General features: G+C 40.9%; 1 protein-coding gene across 6 annotated transcripts in view; it reads left to right on the top strand.

Annotated features, from left to right (window-relative positions):
* The first annotated feature begins 876 nt into the window (after positions 1-876).
* The window catches only part of gria1a (glutamate receptor, ionotropic, AMPA 1a), an 88,287-nt gene continuing 69,828 nt past the window's right edge, over positions 877-19,335 (top strand). For 3 of the 6 annotated variants that reach the window (XM_044128007.1, XM_044128012.1, XM_044128010.1), the window contains exons 1-3: positions 879-1,029; positions 1,188-1,571; positions 1,708-1,842. In XM_044128007.1, coding sequence (XP_043983942.1) covers positions 1,484-1,571; positions 1,708-1,842 — 223 coding nt within the window. In that variant the 5' untranslated portion in view covers positions 879-1,029; positions 1,188-1,483. Of the gene's footprint in view, positions 1,030-1,187; positions 1,572-1,707; positions 1,843-19,335 lie in introns of all 6 variants that reach the window. The other 3 variants (XM_044128009.1, XM_044128008.1, XM_044128011.1) reach the window with 2 other exon arrangements.

Genomic DNA, 19,335 nt, shown 5'->3' on the forward strand with positions numbered 1-19,335 from the left:
AATGTATCGTACTATACATCTATATACTGCAAACAGCACCATGAGAGATGCGTAGCAGAGGTTTATAGCAGGTGTGTGAATGATCTAATGATTGGACTGCTGATTGCAGCCAGTCCACATTATTACCAGAACTAAAGGGCCCCAAAACCAAATTTTGCTTAGGGCCCCATGAAGGCTTGGGCCGGCTCTGTTCTGAACTGAATAGATTCAACAAGAAGTCAGAATTTCGCATATATTACACTGTTTTTTCAGCTGCACAGCGAAAATAATCAGGTTCATCCCAAACATGCTGCTTTGGATTGGGTTCTGGTGATTGTGGAAGTAACTGGAGTACATTGTCAAGAAGCCAGCTTCTCAAAATTCATAGAGTTTCTGCCATGTGATTGGCTCAATGGAGTTGACGAGCAAGTGAACAGGTGTGTGCACTAAAATAGGCAGTGAGGGTATGTTTACCCTTATTTATGACTGATGATGGCACATATGGAGACATTATGTGCATCTCAGGAAGATTGAAAATCAATGTCATAAAAGTTAATGAGGAACAAAAATGTCTTTTTGCTGCAAATTAGAATATTACATAAGACCACTTTAGAAAAGAAGGGTTGTAATACTGAAATGTTATGGAATAGACAATCACAGGAAGACTTATCTCACCCCATCCTACGAATAAAACAAAAATCAATCTGCAGGAGAGGTGACACATTCTGTCCATCTGCCAAACTTTTTACAGTGCGGTGAAACGAACGGATTTGAGTCTGTACGAAGAGCCGTGCGCCCCTCGGGGACCTCGTGTGCACTTCGAGGATGCACACTGCAAAAAATACTCATCACGCAGGTCATTAGACATGTAATGAGTGAGAAAACGTCCATTTTCCTTCTCTGAAAGTGAGAATCGGGTGAGATATTGTGCCTTTTGTTTCCTGTCTGAAACAGCCTTTTTTTTCTTTTCCAGACGACGGTGACTCGATATTTCACATCCTTTAAGGAGACGTAGCCTACTATTAATGCCGGTTGTACTTGTATCCATACGTAAGCGAGATTTTTCTTTCTTTCTTTCCTTCTTTCCATCGCGCAACAATTAACCTGCTTAATTTGACCGGGGGGAGGGGGATTGCCTAATGGCTTTGGAGTTTCAAGAGTTTTTTCCGCCTTAAACGGGATTTTTCTTTTCTTTCTTTCTTTTTCAGCGCATCTCTCGCTGAAGTCATTCTCCGTTTCGTGCACGGCAGCAACCAAGGACAGGAGAGCATCAGCAGGGAGAGAGAAAGGTGCCTCCTCTCCTCTCCGCTCCTCTTCTCTCGTCTCCTCGCCATTGCGCTCATTGTGTCGCTGCTGAATCGCTCGTCAGCGCGAACGCTCCTGTGACCGGAGGCTGCTGGAAGAAGAAGGTTAAGAAGAAGAAGAAGAAGCGGAGGGACACAAACACGGACAAACCTATGCGTGGATTTCGGCTCTTTTCCCCTTCGCCAATGCAAAAGGAAATATGCAGCGAAGCTTCACCTTGCTCTACACCAGTTTACTGGGGATATGCCTGGGTTCGGGTTCAAGTTTCCCAAGTAACATCAACATAGGTGAGGATGGGTTACACCTTTTGATAGAAAAGAAAAGAAAGGGACAACTTTGTGTGTCGTTTCTTGTGTTTCTAACCTGATTTGCCTCTGTCTCTGAATTTGAACCCTGAACTCCTGGTTGTTTGCTGCTCAACAGGAGGATTGTTCCCCAACGTTTCGCACGAATATGAGGTGTTTCGGTTCGCCCTCTCTCACCACCAGGACATCCCCAAACTGGTGTCGCATGTGGATATGGTCATAATGGGAAATAGCTTCTCCATGACATATGCCTGTAAGTAATCAATCAGCGGAAACTGGTTGAAGTCCCCCACTAATTGCTCTCCTTCCGATAGTGCTGCAGCATCTGGAAGTCCATAGAGATGGAGACATGCTGTGATCACTCATGTTTCAGACGTGCTGCAAAGCGACTGTCGGTCCGTTATCTCAGTAATTGTTGCGTGGGACTTATTTTCCCACTGCATGATTCGAGCCCCATTTGCGCTTAGGGGGGTTTAAAAGCTAGAGCGCGTCGGTGGAGGAACACTTCTGACATGTAAAGTCATCTTTTTTACAGCTACAAGCATTTCGATTTATTTATTTATTTATTTATTTATTTATTTATTTATTTATTTATTTATTTATTTATTTATTTATTTAAAGAAATACCTCAATTGAAAATCCGAATTTGCCAAGTTTCTAGCTGATTCGATGTAATTGTCGAACAGTACCTCAAATACTGACACATGCGATTGTTTTTTCTGTTCATAAAATGCATCAGGTCTAAATTTGCTGTCTATAAAAACACATCAACCAAACGCAAGTAGACTGTTTTTTTCAATATTTTGAGTTTAACAAATATCAATACATTAGAAAATCAGCACATAAAAACCTTAAATAACTGCAAAGTCAGTATATTCTTAAATGCATATATGACTGGTAAATAAAACTTCATAATAGATGACATTAGAAATCCTAAATATCTTGCAAACAATTACACTTTACCTGGTGACTTCATGTTTATAACCTAAATAGGTGGCATAAGTAAACTGCTGTGTGCCGCCACACCAGTAGGGGGCTCCAAGAGCGACCTAATTTTCACCAAAATCACGTTTACAAATGTGTGACTAATATATCAGTATCATCCACAAATAAGTTCTCTGACTCACTCTTGTTAACTTCCGATTTTCAAAAAGCTACAACAGATTTTCTCTAAAAACACAAACATGACTATTTTATTTTATTTTTTTACTTTTTCAAACTAGAATATTTCTAAAGTTCTATGCATACCACACAGAAGTTCAAATACTGATTAGAAAGATCTGCTAATAACAAATATAGAAATATTTGATGGAGAATTGAGGATAATTTCTTAGTCCCCCTGTTGGATTTAAAGTGCTATCGCTACTAAATAACACAGCATTTTCTTCTCTTCTTTAAAAAAAATCAATTCTTTAAAAAAGTCAGAATTTCAACCTGGAAAATGTTAACCAGTTCAATTCTATTTTTTTGAATTATCATTCCACATTTTGGTGCAAAAGAAAACAAAGAAACATAATGCAAATCAGGGATCTTGAATAACGTGCATGAAGAAGGCATAATTTACCAATTCGGCATTCACATTCATGCTCAAGATCAATATTTTAGCATTTTTGAAACCCACTTCTGATCGTTTTGATCTGAAAAGCCAGATGGATGCGAAGCCACCTTTAATGAACCCATGTGACGGCATTTCAAATGAGCAGCAGTACGTCGTCTGATGCCTGGAAGTAGAGACTTAGCTGCAGCACGTTTGTTCTGAAACGCTGGATTCAGCGGGGATGTTTTTCTCCTTTGGGTGATGATGTGTGTCATTATGCCAGTTTAACAAAAGCTCCAAGTCTAAGCTATGCAAAAAAAAAAAAAAGAAAAAAAACAGTTTCCTTTTTTTCAACTCTTGCCCCTTGTCTGTATTCATAAGATTTGGTGAACAGGCTTTACAGTAAACATAAGTGTAAAAACTTGTACTTTTAAAACTACAAAAACATTTTTGTTGTACCATTGCTGTAGATATGAGGAGCCAGGGAAAGTGTTAGAGTGGCCAGCATTTTATGTGGCTGTTTTTATGTTAATTTTATGTGGCACAGAGAGAGGCAACGTTGCCCTTCAACCTTTGCTGCACACTGTCTTTCAGGTGGATGAATAACAGCTACTAATGTCTTCCCGCACTTGAAAGAGCAGCGATTCTAGCTTTCCTGAAATATTTCTACAAAGTCATGGTGTGAAAATTAAACAATCCCATTAGTCTTATTTAGGCAACCTTTTTTCTGAATTACCTTTGGAAATCTTTGAGCAGCATGTCTGTTAATCAGCACACCACTGACTCGCCACTGGAGTAAACAGCCTGATTAATTAACCATCTAACATAATCTTTTCATTTTGTTGCTTATCTAAAAATTACTAGAAAAGTAATAAAGATGTTATATTCAACACTCTACGACCCGGAAGGATCATACTGTGAAATTTCTTTTTGTTGTTTTAAATGTTTGTGCTGTATGTAATTAGCTCACTCTTCGCTGTCAGTCATTCGCTGTCACGTACCTATTTTTCTGCCATGTTTTCCTCTTCCCGTCTTTGACTCAGTCCCATTTTTGTGAAGTCGCACTCTCCACTTCCGGGAGATGCTCTCTGACAAGTGAGTCTGCGTCTGTGTCTGCACTCGGTGTGTGATACTGCCTCGTTGACAGACATTCCCTTGCTACTCTCGCATAACTCACTTCCAATTTGAAATCTCTCTGGGATTTATAGAGCGAGTCGTTAACCTATTTCCACCTACGTAGATGTAACTGCGGGTAATAAAGAAAAATACAAAAGAAAGCCACCCAAAATCCGGGCATTTGAAATTTCTCACACCATTTCTTTTAAGGTGGTAAACCTTCAGCAGTTTTTCTCAGGGTCTTTTTTTTTCTTTCTGTGAAGTGGTATGGAGAGAAAGCAGCATTGCTACTACCAGAGATACAGGACGAAATCGTCTGGTGTGTGGAGTAGATCAATTTTCGCCTTGATTGGCCCTGACCGTACTCAGACAGGAACATCGACACTCTGATCAGAGAACGCGTCATACCTGAGCATTACCAAGTTTCACTGCCAAGAGCATTCCAGGTGAGGAAGTTATTGAGGGGAGCGGGGGAATAGTCAAAGTTAACAGGTTTTAGTATCAGTGAGATAACTTGAGATGAAATCAGAGGAAACACAGAGAAGGGGGAAACTATTTATAAGGAATTTTGTTTTCTAAGACATCTTCAGACTTGTTTTTTGGGGTTATTTTTGCTAAGGTACAGATGGATTTTGCAGATAACAGGAATTTACTTCTAATTCATGTGAAGCACTTTGAATCGCCTTGTTGCTGACAATGCGCTATGTAAATAAAATTACCTTATCATTTAGTTTATTTACTTTGGATCTACATTCAGCCCCATCTACTTCATAGAATCAAACATGGAGAACCAACAACTTTCTTTCTACATGACTTATTACTCCATTCTCCTTCTTTTCTCCTTTGGCTTTGGACATTTGAATTTGGTTCTTATATCCTCCTTACATTGTTGTTCTAATTCTAATTGAAAACAGAATTCTCCATAATCTCCTAGTGACATAATTTAAGACCACCTATAGCTGGAAAACTTGTAAAGACATTTGAATTTGGTTCTTATATCCTCCTTACATTGTTGTTCTTTGATAGAAATTGGTAATCGAAAAACAAAAGCTTGCAAAGAAATTGGGCACAAAGTTTAGATGGATGCATCAGCACATCATGTGAATTATTGATAGACACCTCTGCCTTTTTGCAGATTAGGGATTTCTATCGCTTAAAGAAAGATCAAGCTTTAATGCTTGACTGCTGCTCAGAAAAAATAGAGACGAAATTTCCTACGACCCTTGTTGTCTAAGGATCCGATTGTGGAAAATGTAGCTCTCCATCTTCTCTGGGTGATGCCTCAATGGCCGCTCCATGCCAACCTTCAGCCTTTTTTATGCCAGAAGTGAGGCTGAGCCAAGATGCGAAGACTCCTTCTTTAATGAGGCAGTGCTGTACACAGACGAGAGTTCAAGGGGGAATGCTGCTGGTGAATGATTGTGGGAATTTCACGACAGGTGGTGGCGGTGGTCATGCTGTGGTGCTTTCGTGTCTTTGTTGACGAGACAGCAGACTGTGAAAGTATAATTCAAATGGCTAAGGTGCAGGATGATAAAGTATGGATGATATTCCAATCTAATTGGGGATTCGTAGCTGTCCGAAAGGGGTTGTGTGAAAAAGGATCACATCTAATACCTGTTAGATTCAGCCCTCAAGGACAGCTACAGATTCTCCATCATGTTCTCTCAGTCTGGCCCCTCCGTCTTTTCCGTGGACAGATTTGGCATCCCCTCCTCTCCCCGTCATTTCTTGTCAGACACTTCCCCCTGCACCCCCAGTCCGTGGTGGATTTTGGTATAAGCTTGTCAGAGGCATTCAAAAAGCAAAGAGGGACGACAAAAATGAAAATGACACCTCTTCCTGCTGCGTGTCACTCGTTCTAAAAGGCTGCGGCGGATAGGAAGACGGTTATGGGAAAAAGAAAAAAAAATCAACAACAAAAAAAAAGAAACAAAATGGCTCTGGGGCTTGCTTATAATGAGTCAGACGAGGAGGGGGGGGAAAAAAAAAAATCTGCCTATTCCTGGACTTCTATTTAGCATGCCTTGCGGAGGAGTGGATGTGTTTCTGCATCTGCGTTCCCATGTTGTGTGGGAAGCTGTTTTTGAGTGAGTGACAGTTTACCCCTGTAAGCTTTTAATTCTGGGAAGCAGCCCAGAGGTCGGGGAGGGGGAGAGTGGGGGAGACTGTGGAGCTGCACCACTGGGGTGAAAAGCGGCAGGGGGTGAATGGACCCTTGTGCAGTAGGGATGAATGGAGTTCCGGATCATCAGCTGCCACTTATGACCAGCCGCTTCCTCGGAAGCACGCTGCTTACACACACACACACACACACACACACACACACACATGCATATATGCAAATGCATGATCACTGACACCTGCCAAAAGGCTAAGGGAAGCTGAGTGGGCTGGAAATTCAACCCTTATGGTTTTCCTGTGTGTGATTGTATTAGCACGGGGGAAGTGGGAGGTAAGATTTATGTAGAGCAGAGTTTATAGAAAGGACAGTAACGAGACATAAATATAATTTGATAAGACAAAAATGACAATGTTTTCCCTGGCTTCTTCTCTATACGGGGCTTTGTTTTGGCACCGTCAGTGGAAGTGCTCGCAGGAAACGCTGTTTGTAAATGTAGCATATTAGTCACCGCTCCCCCTCAGCTGGATCCCCACATTACCATAATCTGCTTTTGACTTGGTTTAGAACGTGGACGTCACTGATTCACCAGCTTCGTGTCAAAGCCCCTGCAGGCTCACTCTTATATGATCTACTTTTCTCTTTGATGTCCTTCGCACTGTGAGACTTAGGCTGAGCTTTGGTTATTTTTGGCCAATCTACTGAGAATCGCGCTTAGCAACAAGATGTACTGTAAGGTGTCAAGTTGCAGGATAATTTTTTATTTTTTTCCCCCTTTTTACAAAATGATTGCTTAGCTTTGCACACCCCTCCCCTTAAAAAAAGTGGTATTTAATTCTGCTCACGGCTTGTTGATAAACAGCATATTAGAACTAATTAGTGCTCATGACAAAAAAAAAAAAAAAAGAAAGATTTGCGGTGTCGCAGTGATGCAGGCAGCAGTGTTTCGTTCGGGTCTGTGAGGGTCAGTTAAAGCGGACTCAGTGAAGATCTATAAGGCAGGCTTGATCAATGAACTGAGCTCTGGATGGAAGCTTCCCCAGCCAATCAATAGAGCACAGGGTGGCGATGGGGTCAGCTGTCTTTTGAGCATGTGTAAAGGACACAACCTGATGACAGGATGAGCAGTGCTAGCGCACAAAAGCATTCAACTTTTCTGTTTCTCATGTTGCAGCCGCTAATTTCAATGTATTTTTTGGCGATTTTGGGTGACTGACCAATAAGTAATGCAAAAGTGTGTGAGGTGGAAGGGTAAGGATACTTTATCTTCTGTATTTTTAACAAATAAATATCTGGAAGATGCGCCATGCACCTGTATTAAGCCAACAACTGCCAGTTAAAGAGTGCTTTAATCAGAGAAGAGAACAGGAGGAAAACTAATACGCCTGGACTCGGTGAAACATAGTGGTGGCAGCATAATGCTGAGGGGAGGCCTTTCCTCAGTAGAGATGATGGAGCTTGGTGGATTGGACACAGCTAAATACAAGAGAGTCTTGGAACAAAACAACAAAAACAAGGCGAGATTTGATCAGGGGAAACAAATCTGAGAAAAACTAACTATAAACAGACTGAAGTAAAACATTAGAAAGGTTGATTGAAAAAAAAGAATAACTAAGGCAAAACACATAAGTAGGCAAGATTTATTTATCGAAGTAAGCTTTACTCACATCAATAAGTAAGCAAGGCAGACTAAAACTGACTAATGTTAGTTATGTTATGAAAGCACACAGTAATACCAGTAATGTTTGTATTGAATGATTTGCAAACATTATTGTAGCTCAAGTTACATTAATGTAATCGCATTACTATTAGTCTGTGGGTCCATGGGTGATTGAGAAATTTGTAGACTTGTAGCCATTTTTTTTTCCTTAAAGCATGAAACAGCTATAAGGAAAGCAAAGCAACAGGAAGCGAACTGGGAAGACTGGTGGGTATTTTACTCGTGACGTCAAAGCTTGAACGCTCCCCACAGCACTGTCTCAGTGGTGGTACTAAACCTCTGCAACATTCTAGGTAAAAGAGGACATCATGTCTGCTGCAGGGTATCTATAAACCAATTAGTGTTGTTGCAGACCTTGGCATGAAAGTGGGGAATATTGAGGAATTAATGTGCAGGAAGACAACTCATTTACAGCAAATGTTGCAGCAATAATCCTTTACCAGCTTAGCAGCATAAGCCCTAGTGTGTTATAGAAACCCTCGTCAAAGCGTTGATCGTTATATTAAAACTGAAAAGAAAGAAGCCCAATATTCTAGGTAATGAATAGTTTCGCACATATCTCAGGTGTTTGGGGTGTACTTAGTTTTTCATTAAATGTTTTTTTTCTGTCATATTTGCTTGATGAATAATAATTTGTGGAGCATGGTTTTACATTTGAAGTTTGATAAAGGTAGTTTCAAAACCTGGTAAAGATTGATTGTTTTCTATGTTCAAACGCAAGTGTTGGTAGATGGTGAGCTCTCTCTTTATTACAACAACAGGAGATAATTTCAATGCCTGGTCAAAACAGAAATGGACCCCATACTGTATGACAGATCCAGAAAACAGCCAATAATTATCCTTTATATTGAATTGGATAGAGCTGTTGCCTTGCAGCAAGAAGGTCCTGGGTTCGATTCCCAGCCCGGAGTCTTTCTCCATGTTCTCCCTGTGCATGGTGGGTTCTCTCTGGGTTCTCCGGCTTCCTCCCACAGTCCAAAAACATGACTGTCAGGTTAATTGGTCTCTCTAAATTCTCCCTAGGTGTGAGTGTGTGTGTGAATGGTTGTGTGTCCTGTATGTCTTTGTGTTGCCCTGCGACAGACTGGCGACCTGTCCAGGGTGAACCCCGCCTCTCGCCCGGAACATTAGCTGGAGATTGGAACCAGCAACCCTCCTGACCCCATTAGGGACAAGGGTGAACAGAAAATGGATGGATGGATATTGAATTGGGTCGTAACCAAATAAGTGGATGGTCCTAGTATTTTCGAAGTGAGGTTCTGTGAGGTAATTAGTAACAGTTCTCTAACCTGCAGTGTAAAAACTTTATATTGCACTGGCTTTCATAAGAGCAGTGGAAGGCTGACAGTAAAACAAGCCCCCTGTTTTAGTTAAGTTGAGCAATTATAAACAAGCTGTACAGCCAGAAAAGGGATTGGACCAATGTCAAGAGGAAGATTGAAAAAATACAGAGGTATAAATGTTGATGTTTGACCACATCAACACCAGCACCTTCAGGAGTTCCCAACTGTCCACTCTGCCAATAGTAGTAGCAATACCAGCGTTAATGACCGTAGTAACTCTGTGCTCGATTGGTCAGCAAACTGGCATGAGCTTTAGCTCAAAAAGAGTATTTTCATGAGGAAGACAAGGCACGCCAGAGCCAACACTGCAGATGAACTGAAAGCCACTATTAAAAGATCCTCGACTTGCTTCACTTTTCAACTGAGCTCCACACTGGAGGATAAAGTAATGAATGTAAAAGGGTGCATTGTACATTACTTAGCGACACTTTTGAATTTCTTTGTTAAAAAAATATAATTGCATTCATCTAATGTGATAGTCAAATTTACCAAAAATCAGAGTTTAGTTTTCCTTTTTTAGTGAGCCGTCAAAATCATTTAACTTGACAGAAAAAAGTTTAATTCTGTCACTTTGTGTGAATCAATGAGTCTCTCTGAGTTTCACATTTTTAACTTACTTTCTGGACTGAATGAACTTTCTGTTATGTATTTGTTTCTATCTTTATTTGTTGAAATGCCTGAAATTCTTAATCCTGACCCAAAAAGTACCGGATTGTAGAGTCATTTCAAAAGCTTGTGAGTGAAGTTCACAAGCTTACATTATCTTATTACGCCACCAGTAGTAGAGCCTAAGAAATGATGTTTGAATTCTGAGTGAAAGATGAGCTACAGGAAAAATAAAAATCATACTCTAGAGAAAGAGCAAACCTGTGACACGTGTGGGTGTATGCAGGGTTTCCTCATCAGCAGTCTTCTCTCCCAAACAGAGATCTTTTTGCACGCCACTGCGACTCCTTTTTGTGAACTTTGTGGATGCACAGTGGTGTGCGCGCATACAACAGCTAACAAGAGACGGAGCTTGAGCAGATGCATTTAATGTATTATTCAGTTCAGCACATCCAAAGCTATCACTCCATGGACTTATAAGCATAAATATGTAATAAAAACCGTCTAGAAAAAAGAGAATCAAACTGACTCTGTTAAACACCGTAACGTCTCAATGATAGCGCACAACTTGCTGTCAGATATGAGAAGGAAATTCGTTCTCATGGGTTTATTTTTGTTGTTTTCTTGGCTCTTTTTTTTTTCTATTATTATTTATTTTTAGCGCCTTCTGTCTATGCAGCCATTTTTTCCCCCTCCACTTTGTTTCATCACCATGGGGAAAACAACATCCCCAGAAGGAAGATTCTCAGTTAACGGTGGAAAGCGTTAAGCGAAGAGGCTGGGGAGGGTTGGAGGCTAAGCTGCCATGTTTGGTCCCATGGCTGGTGTCAGTGCATCTCTGCGGTGTTGAATTTTGCTGCATTGCCAGCAAGCTGAAGTTGAGGCGACTGGTTTCTACAAAGCACGCATGTTCAAAAGACGTTCTGTGTGTAAGAAACATCTGAAAAATAGGAGATCACCGCTCCCTCCTGGCTGTTTGGGACACAACTGTTATTTGTTAAGGAGATAACAAAGAAAATGTCGTAGATGGAAAGAGAAAGTGGGAAAAGAACGTGACAGAAAAAAAAGGAAGTTCTCTTGGGCTAGACTCTGGCAGATGTTGGTTTGATGAATGAGAAAGCTTGGATTTATTTTTTTTTTTTTCTCCTCCCACACGGAGCCAGGAAAAGGGAATGGCCCTCAGCAATCAATGTAGATCAGCCAGAACGGCTCCCCGTGCTGCACAGTGATAGAGTGTGTAGCGGCAGAGAAATGGAGATTGTTTCTGTGTCTTCTGTGCGTGTGCGGGTGTGTGTGTGTGTGTGTGTGTATTACTTTGAAAAATAATGGCAGAGCGGAGATGCGCACATGAGCCAGGTGGGAAAGGAGAGAGATGTTTTTTCTTCTTTCCATTTTTCTAAGAAGCACTCCCATAAAAGAAACCCCAGAGGCCAACCATCACTTAAAGCTTCGGGGAATCTGTTGTCTTAATCACACATCTCGTTTTGCTTTCATAAAAGTACACACACACACATTACTGATGCCTGTGTCCACTCCCGTTTGGATTTGTTCTCCTTGTTGGTTTTCTGAGCCCCCGCGACTCCCCTGTATTCACACGAGTATTTAAAACAAATCTGTTGTCTCTGGAGGTAACGGCAGCCGGGACGTGGAGGTCTAAGCCGAGACGCGCGGGGCCAGCAATTAGAACAACAACGTGTTCGAAGACAAGGACCGGGACTGTTGCTGCGGGCCGGGTGGGTGGTGGAGGGTGGGGGAGTTTGCTGCGTCTGACGATGGCAGCTGTCATGTTTTCTTGCCGCAAAGACAGAAGCAGAGTCTCTCTTTTGTCACCCAGTACATCTTGGGAGTTTCTGTGTACTTTAATGAGCAGCAGAGCCTACGAGCATATAAAACAGTGTGACATTGTGCAACTACTCTGATGGTGACAGCATGAAGCTGTTGTTGTCATCGGCACGCTCGCGCAGATGCTCGTGGTACTAAATGACTTGCTTACTTTGATACTACACCCTCAACACTTACTTAAAGCTCGTAAGAAAAACAAAACCATTTTTGCACATAACAGAGATAATTGTAACCGGTCCTTTTGCATATTGTCGTGTGAAGGCAGTCCACTTTTATTTGTGTCAAATCGTAAACCTACGCAATGTTTTCATACACGCATTTCTGTACGAGGTAAAACTGACTGTCAACACAAATGGCAAGTCTGAGCGATGATTTGGACTGCCTCTCAGAATTGACCAAAAAGACAGAAACCATCCAGTGAACTGCAGGTGTGAGAAAGAAAAAGGCTATAATAACTTGGTACTGACCAGAATCTGTTAGGTTAGGGAGTACCGCTGGGAAAGAGATGTCTGCCATACTTACAATACCTATCATTTCCACGATTTGATCTCAGATCAGCATAAGTCAAGGGTGACCTGGATTGAAGGTTGTATGAATATATGGAAATGGAGCATACCCTGTAAAAAAGAAGATGTAACATGGTTAGGGTGTACCCTCCCTCCTGCCTACTGACAGACCCCTCACCTCACCACCCTTGACGTCAAAAGACTAAGGTGCAGTGGATGAATAGATGGATTAACTGCGAGGGGGACTAGCAGGGGCAGTTAACTGTGTGCCCTTGATGGTACTCAACATTGCTATTGTAGAGGTTATTTCACTGGAAACTGGTGAGAAACCTGAATTTACCACCCAAGTGATGCATGCATGTGTGTAAGCTTGTGCCCACTCTGATGGGAGAGAGGTCAGCACACTCTGGGGTTGTCTCATTGGTTTGTTCTGCCTTTTACTTTGTTTTTGGCTGAATTAAAATATTTTGATTACCTTGTTGAGCCAGATATAACACTTGCATATCAAATAGCCACTTGATACCAGCATCTACTATAGGTTTATGTTACTGAGATGCTGATGCTTACGGATTTGCACAGACCTTGTAATGATATAAAAGAGAACAGAATCAGGAAAACAGTATTGTTTACAACTCAGCTCACATGTTCAACTTTGAAATTACTATTTGAAACGGCCATACTGAACTGTTGCATTGATTTACCCAATTCTTATTACACCCAAGGAAGACGAGCCAGTCAGGTGGTATAAGCATGAATTTACCTGGCCTGGAAAAAAACAATTGCTTGATTTTGCTGCCTTGTAAGGTTAAGTCTTGTTAATTCGAAGTGATTGAATTAACACTAATGCGGTTAATTCAGTCTACGTTACTTGTGTAGATTGTTGAAATTCTCTGTATGTGGATCTTTGTCTTTATCAACAGCTGAAAGCTGTTGATAAACAGCTTCTAAAAAGAAAGATGTGGCTTGGTACCTTGGCGCCTGTTGTGTTTCCGTACCTACAGTGGCTTCCCAGTTTGAAAAAAAGTCACTTTTTATATATATATATATATATATATATATATATTCCTATATATATTCCTGGTGGCTTTGGACAACTTTTCTTATCCAAATTGCACTCAAACACGCCTTGTAGCCATGCATTGTTTTCAGTGTAGGCATTTGAATTTAGGGTTATGACAAACTATTTGGACTATTTACACAAAACAGCATCAATCTTGACAATTGTAATTCAGTGCTGGAATCTACTGTGTTTCTTTGTTGACTATGCATGTGGCACATTAACTTTAACAACAGTTTCTTAAGCACCTGTGACACCATTTGCCCTGTTTTTTACTACAAGGTTCGGCTCAGCTCGACTCAATTTGCTCATTTTTGCCATTGTTGTTGCGGGTATTTTACAGGAGCTGCCACAGCTGAGGTTCCAAGCTAGCAGAGCTGATAATGAAAGGTGATGTTGAAGTGCTTCGAACCACTGCAGCGAAGAAAGTTATCGCTGGAATTGTCATGTGAAATGTCTCTGCACCAGGCGACCCACTCCTTCCCACAAAGAAACGCTGCTGTATCCCCAACCTTTGTTGTTTTTTTTGTTGTTGTTGTTGTTTTTTTTTTTCGTTCTAATCAAAGAAGAAGCTTGTTTCAAATCTTGCTCCTTTTTGCACAAACATGCTTCCTGGAGACAAACTGTACCTCACTGCTGTTCAGTGTGACAGCGCATATTCAGTCACAACACATAGCGGTTCACAAAATCATTAAGGAGCAAAACGGCACAGATTTCTTGGGCGTAGACTGTGTGAGAGACCAAAAAAAATTTAAGATTAGATTTTTGATTTCTCAGGGTTTTTCTCTTAATATTTCTTTGTTTTGATTTATGGGAATTTAATGGAAAATGCTGATGATCTAAAATGAGCATGCCAAAAAAGCCGAGCAGGACGTCGACGTGACTTGATTGCGATGGCAGGTTAACCATGCGATAAGAGTTGGCAATATTTGAGTCACTATTTCATACCCGTTTCATTTTTCTGAAAAGAAAAACAGGAAGTTATGTAACCGAGAACTGCCAGTCACCCTCCGCAGAGGAACGCAGACTCTAATGGCGGTTTGTGTCACATCTCTCCTCGTTATGGCATTGAGACAGCATTGAGGCTAGGTTATTGTAGCACCCTTATATATTACCTAGATGTTGCCTCAAATGTACTTGTTAATTTATTCCTTAAATATTGCCCGTGTTTGTCTGAAAGAAAAGAATAAAATGAACCCTAATGCAGGAGGAATTAATTCAGTGTTTGTACTCATCTCTCAGAGATACTGTGTCTTGCAAAAACAATTGATATCCTTTCAACTTCTTTTCACTTTTTGTCACATAACTACCAATTGTCAATGTATGTTTATGGGAGTATTGTATTAGTGCATTCCAAGGAAGTAGAAGGTAAAAATATAATTGGTTTTCCCATTTTTTTCACTAAAAAAAACAGATAAATGTGGTGATTAATTCTATTCATCTTCCTCAGTCAACTTTAGAGTCACATTTCTCAGCCATTACAGCTGCCAGTTTTATGCGGTATGTCTTTACATCCTTTGCAAATTAAGAAATTCTGCCTGTTTGCAAATCTGCCTTAGCACAGTCAGGAGAGCATCTGTGGGAGCAAAGGCTCCAAGCAATTTGAATTTCCTCCTATGTGACTATCTTTAAACATGGCTTCTTTTTGATTTCTTTTAACAATATCTTCTTGACTGCCAATCTTCCATGGAGGACATTTTTGATGCCTGCTAGTATATCCTGTTGACAGGTTCTTCCTGTTGAGCCGTGGATCACTGCAGCCCACCATCGGCTTCTTGCCAGTCTCTGTGATTAATACTCACCATTCCCAGTTTAGGGACAATATATTGGTAGGTTTAGGCTTCTTCTTTATTATTTTCATTTTTGGATGATGGATTGCACATTGTTCTGTCAGATGTTCAAAGTTTGGGAGTTGCTGTGAAGCTAAGCATGGTTTACACTACTCCACAACTTTAACCTCTACTTAAATTACTTCTTCAAACAGTTATTTGTTCTGGATTTTAATTAATTAGTGGTTGCAGAGTTTGATTCCTGTGCGAGCCTCATAAGGACAATGGGTCCTTTTTCTTTTAATTCGGAGCTACCACTTTCAGTCGCAATAAACTGCTTTTTTCTACTTTACAGCTTCAACACGACAAAATGTGAAATCGTTTAATATTTTAACAAAACACTGTAGCTACAAGAACTTGTTTCTTGTTTCATATTGTTTCAACTGTTTATTGAACAAGATAACATTTTTGGGCCACATTGTGGATTAGGAACCCTTTTATGCTAATTCCTGTCCTTCATTCAGAGAACTTTTTGGATTAGCCGATTGTCATCACAAATCATTTGCTGCAGCAATTTTCCCCTATTCATGAGCATCACTTATGTTTTCACAAAAAGGAAAGATGTCTCAAATTGCTTTTAGGGTTTTGTAGTGATCAGGAATTCTGCTCAGGTCCGCAGTGAACGCTTTAATTTCCCAGCAGCTCGGCTGGAAATTGGTGAAGACCGTTGTTAATTTAGACAGAGGCTCCGAAGGAATTAGCATGTAGGTTGTGTGTTTGGCTCCTCCGGCTCCACATATCCACCTCCATCGGTTCCTCTGTCAGACAAATGAACGTGTGCGAGCGGGACCGTCCCCGCGCACCTGTCGACACTGGTGCGCAGATGGGGAGATAATTGCAAAGGGATGATTGTTAAGCAGATAATTGGAGTTTCCATACCCCCTGACAGGAGCTGGTCTGGGCTGCGCTTCTGACCCGCTGCCCAGGTAAGCATTTATGCAGCAGGCGGCCGGGCTCCGCAGATTGGGAAACGTGGCGAGAAACGTCAAGGAGGAGAGACGGTGACAGGGTTAGAGACTGAAACACAAGAAGGAAGAGGGAGAAAGAGAGATGTATGGAGCTGAGGGGAGTGTTCTCACACCCTCGATTAGACATTAAATGAGGCGACGCGGTGCCATTGTTTTATTACTTAGAGGAAATGGAAGAGATCTAGATTTCACGGTGTGGTTCCTATGTTTCCCACTGCTAGGCTGGCATCTGTTCTCTTTGTTCACAGCGTTCTCTCCATCATCTTCTCTCACAGGCACTAATGCCTCATTTTATCCACATTCTGTTTGCCGTCACCTGCATGTTCCATGGCTCACTTTCATTTTGTCTCATCCTTATTAACCTTCCATTATCCTCTTTTCATCAAAATCACTCCTAAGGATTCAGAGTCTCCAAGTAACAGTCAAAGACCCGCTTGGTTGCTCAACTGGTCTCAAATCCTAGCCTTTTTCTGTGATTTCTTTCTCTAGTTTCGAAATGTTCTTTTTAAATCTCACTCTTTCTTTTCTCACATTTCTCTCTTTTTTTTCACAAAACACCACAAACAGTGGCACAAATCCTGTTCTATTTTTCTTGCACAGGCAGTATATCTTACTCAAGCTGTCTCTGCCAGGGAACAGCAAGCACCCTTCGCTGGAGCGCAGCAGTCTAAGGGGCATGTGGGTACATTAGAAAGATGGGAAGGCAGTGAGGCAAAACCTAATCCCCCCCCCTCCTCAAAATCTTCAAAAAGTCTCCCGACTCACTACCTGGACTCACTCGATGGAGTCTGCATGGATGAAATAATCTCTTTCCGCTACATTGACACATTATCCCTGGAGGTGCTAGTTGGCATGAATCTTTTTTTTTCTTCTTCTTCTTCTTTTTCTTCTTCTTCTTCTCCCTTTTCTGAGAACAAATTTCGAAATCTTTTGCAGGAGATCCCAGAGAAAACTGCTCATAAAGTGAAACCCTCCCACTCAGTCATGTCTGCAGACTGTCGTGCGGATCCTGGTCGGAGTTGCATTTCCGTCCCCCAGCTCCCCGTTCTCTGCACAGAAATAGATTGATTGCAATACATGACTCATGCTGTGTTGGCGGGCCCACGGACTGGGCCACCCCCACCCATCACCTGGGGGATTCTTTACAAGCACAAGCTGTGTGTGTGTGTGTCTTTTGAGGTGTGTGCATGGAGCATCTGTACCCTCATAGTAAGACATAGCTCTGCTTTCTTCTACATGTGTGTACGTAATGAGTGAACCAGTCATTGACTTCTTTTGCTCAGCCTTTCATTTCCATTGCTGATTAGCTCTGCAGAAGATAAATGGGACCCGTGGGACCACAACATGCTCTCTGTTTTTTATTACATGCATTATCTGGCAGTTATTAGCCATGGGTGGCTGAGTGGAGGACAGTAGTACCGTTTTGCAGTGTCTGTTGTCACTTGTGTTTATCTCCTATCAATGTGCTCTGCGGTTGATTGAGTGACCTTTCACCCTTTGGAGATGGTGTACATTACTGTCTGATGTGACAGTAATGGCTCTGCTCCCACCACCATTTAAAAAAATAATGGCCAAGTAACTCTAGGTGGGAGATATTTACTCCACTAACCAGCCATAAAAGGAATATAAAGTCACATTTAATTAAATTGTGTTTAGACTTTGTAATTTTGTCATTTAAAAAAAAGACCTAATAATAACACTCTACACAGATATAGTGTATAAATTAATGCAGTATTTTTCTTGTCATTTAAGACTGAGCATTGACAAAAATACCAACAATGTAATGATAACTCAAAATAAGTCATATACATTGTGTCCAGTATTCAACAAACTTCATTTTGCGTGCACAATGTAGGGCTTTTCATCTGACATGCTAAGCTGAAAGCATTTGTTTTGGAGATGACACTGTGGCAGAACATGTGAAAAGGTTGTGGATCTTGTTACTTGTGATATGTGTTCAAAACATAAACACAAAAAAATAAAGTCATGGCTAGTTACACAACAGAATAAATGCTTCTGTCTGCAAACTAATCTAATCAGTTTGAGACCACTGAGGCTCAAATACAGCCAGATAAAAGCACATCTCAACCAACATACTCCTGTGGGAAAGCCAGGCAATATTGATACTTTGGTACTTGTTGTTTCTTTTAATGTCAGTGTGGAGGTTTCTGTACCTACACTGTAAGTTTTGATCCTGCCTTACGCCCAGCCATATTCTAATACGCTTGTTTTATTATTGTATTATAAACCTTGTGAAACACTTTTCCTCTTTTTGTTTCTAATGGTACAGAAGATTAAAGCTGCAGTATGTTCCTTTTATTAAAAAGAATATGTTGTTTTAAAGTATTTGTTAAAACTGTCTCTACGTCATGATAGTATAATGTGAAACAAATAATGTGTGCAAAAACTGAGCTCCTTGCTTTGCACCAGTTTGCTGTGATCTGCACAACATTGTCAGAAAAAACAATCAAAGTCAAGAGGAGGGCCTTAGCACTGTCAATCATTCTCATGTACACGCTTCTTACTCTCCTTTCTCTCTGCTACGCTACAGCTGGTTCACCATGAAGGAGGCTTCCTTGAATGCTCAGGCTAGTTAGCATAGCCACCGATGATGGTGGATAAACAGTTTTACATTAAGTTGTTTCTCTGCCATTAACATGTTTAGCAGCGCTTACACGAGTTGACTGACGGCACTAATACTCTCCTCCTGGCTTGGCTTGGATTTGTTGTTTTGACTTGGTTGTTTCAGACACTAATAGTCGCACTAGGGAGGGAGTGTAGAATCACAATCTTTTCGCAGATTATCTGTCATGGCGGCACTTTTAACAGATATGTAAAAAAATAAAAACATTTTTGTAAAATTTACATACAGCAACTTTAACCATGACAAAATAGAAATATTGGTTTGTGTCGGATGAATCTGAATTTCAGACATCTTTAAAGAAATAAATGTAGCTTTCCATTAAACAAAGCCCTGGGTTTTATTAGTATGGGCTCCTTTATTGGCTAAATCAACATACACTATTGTAATGGCTGCATTCATACTAAACACCATATTGAGATTTTTAGAGCAACATATGCTGCCTTCAGCCCTGCAACC

This window comes from Gambusia affinis, linkage group LG09 (genome assembly GCF_019740435.1).
Source record: "Gambusia affinis linkage group LG09, SWU_Gaff_1.0, whole genome shotgun sequence".
NCBI classification, from domain to species: Eukaryota; Metazoa; Chordata; class Actinopteri; order Cyprinodontiformes; family Poeciliidae; genus Gambusia; species Gambusia affinis.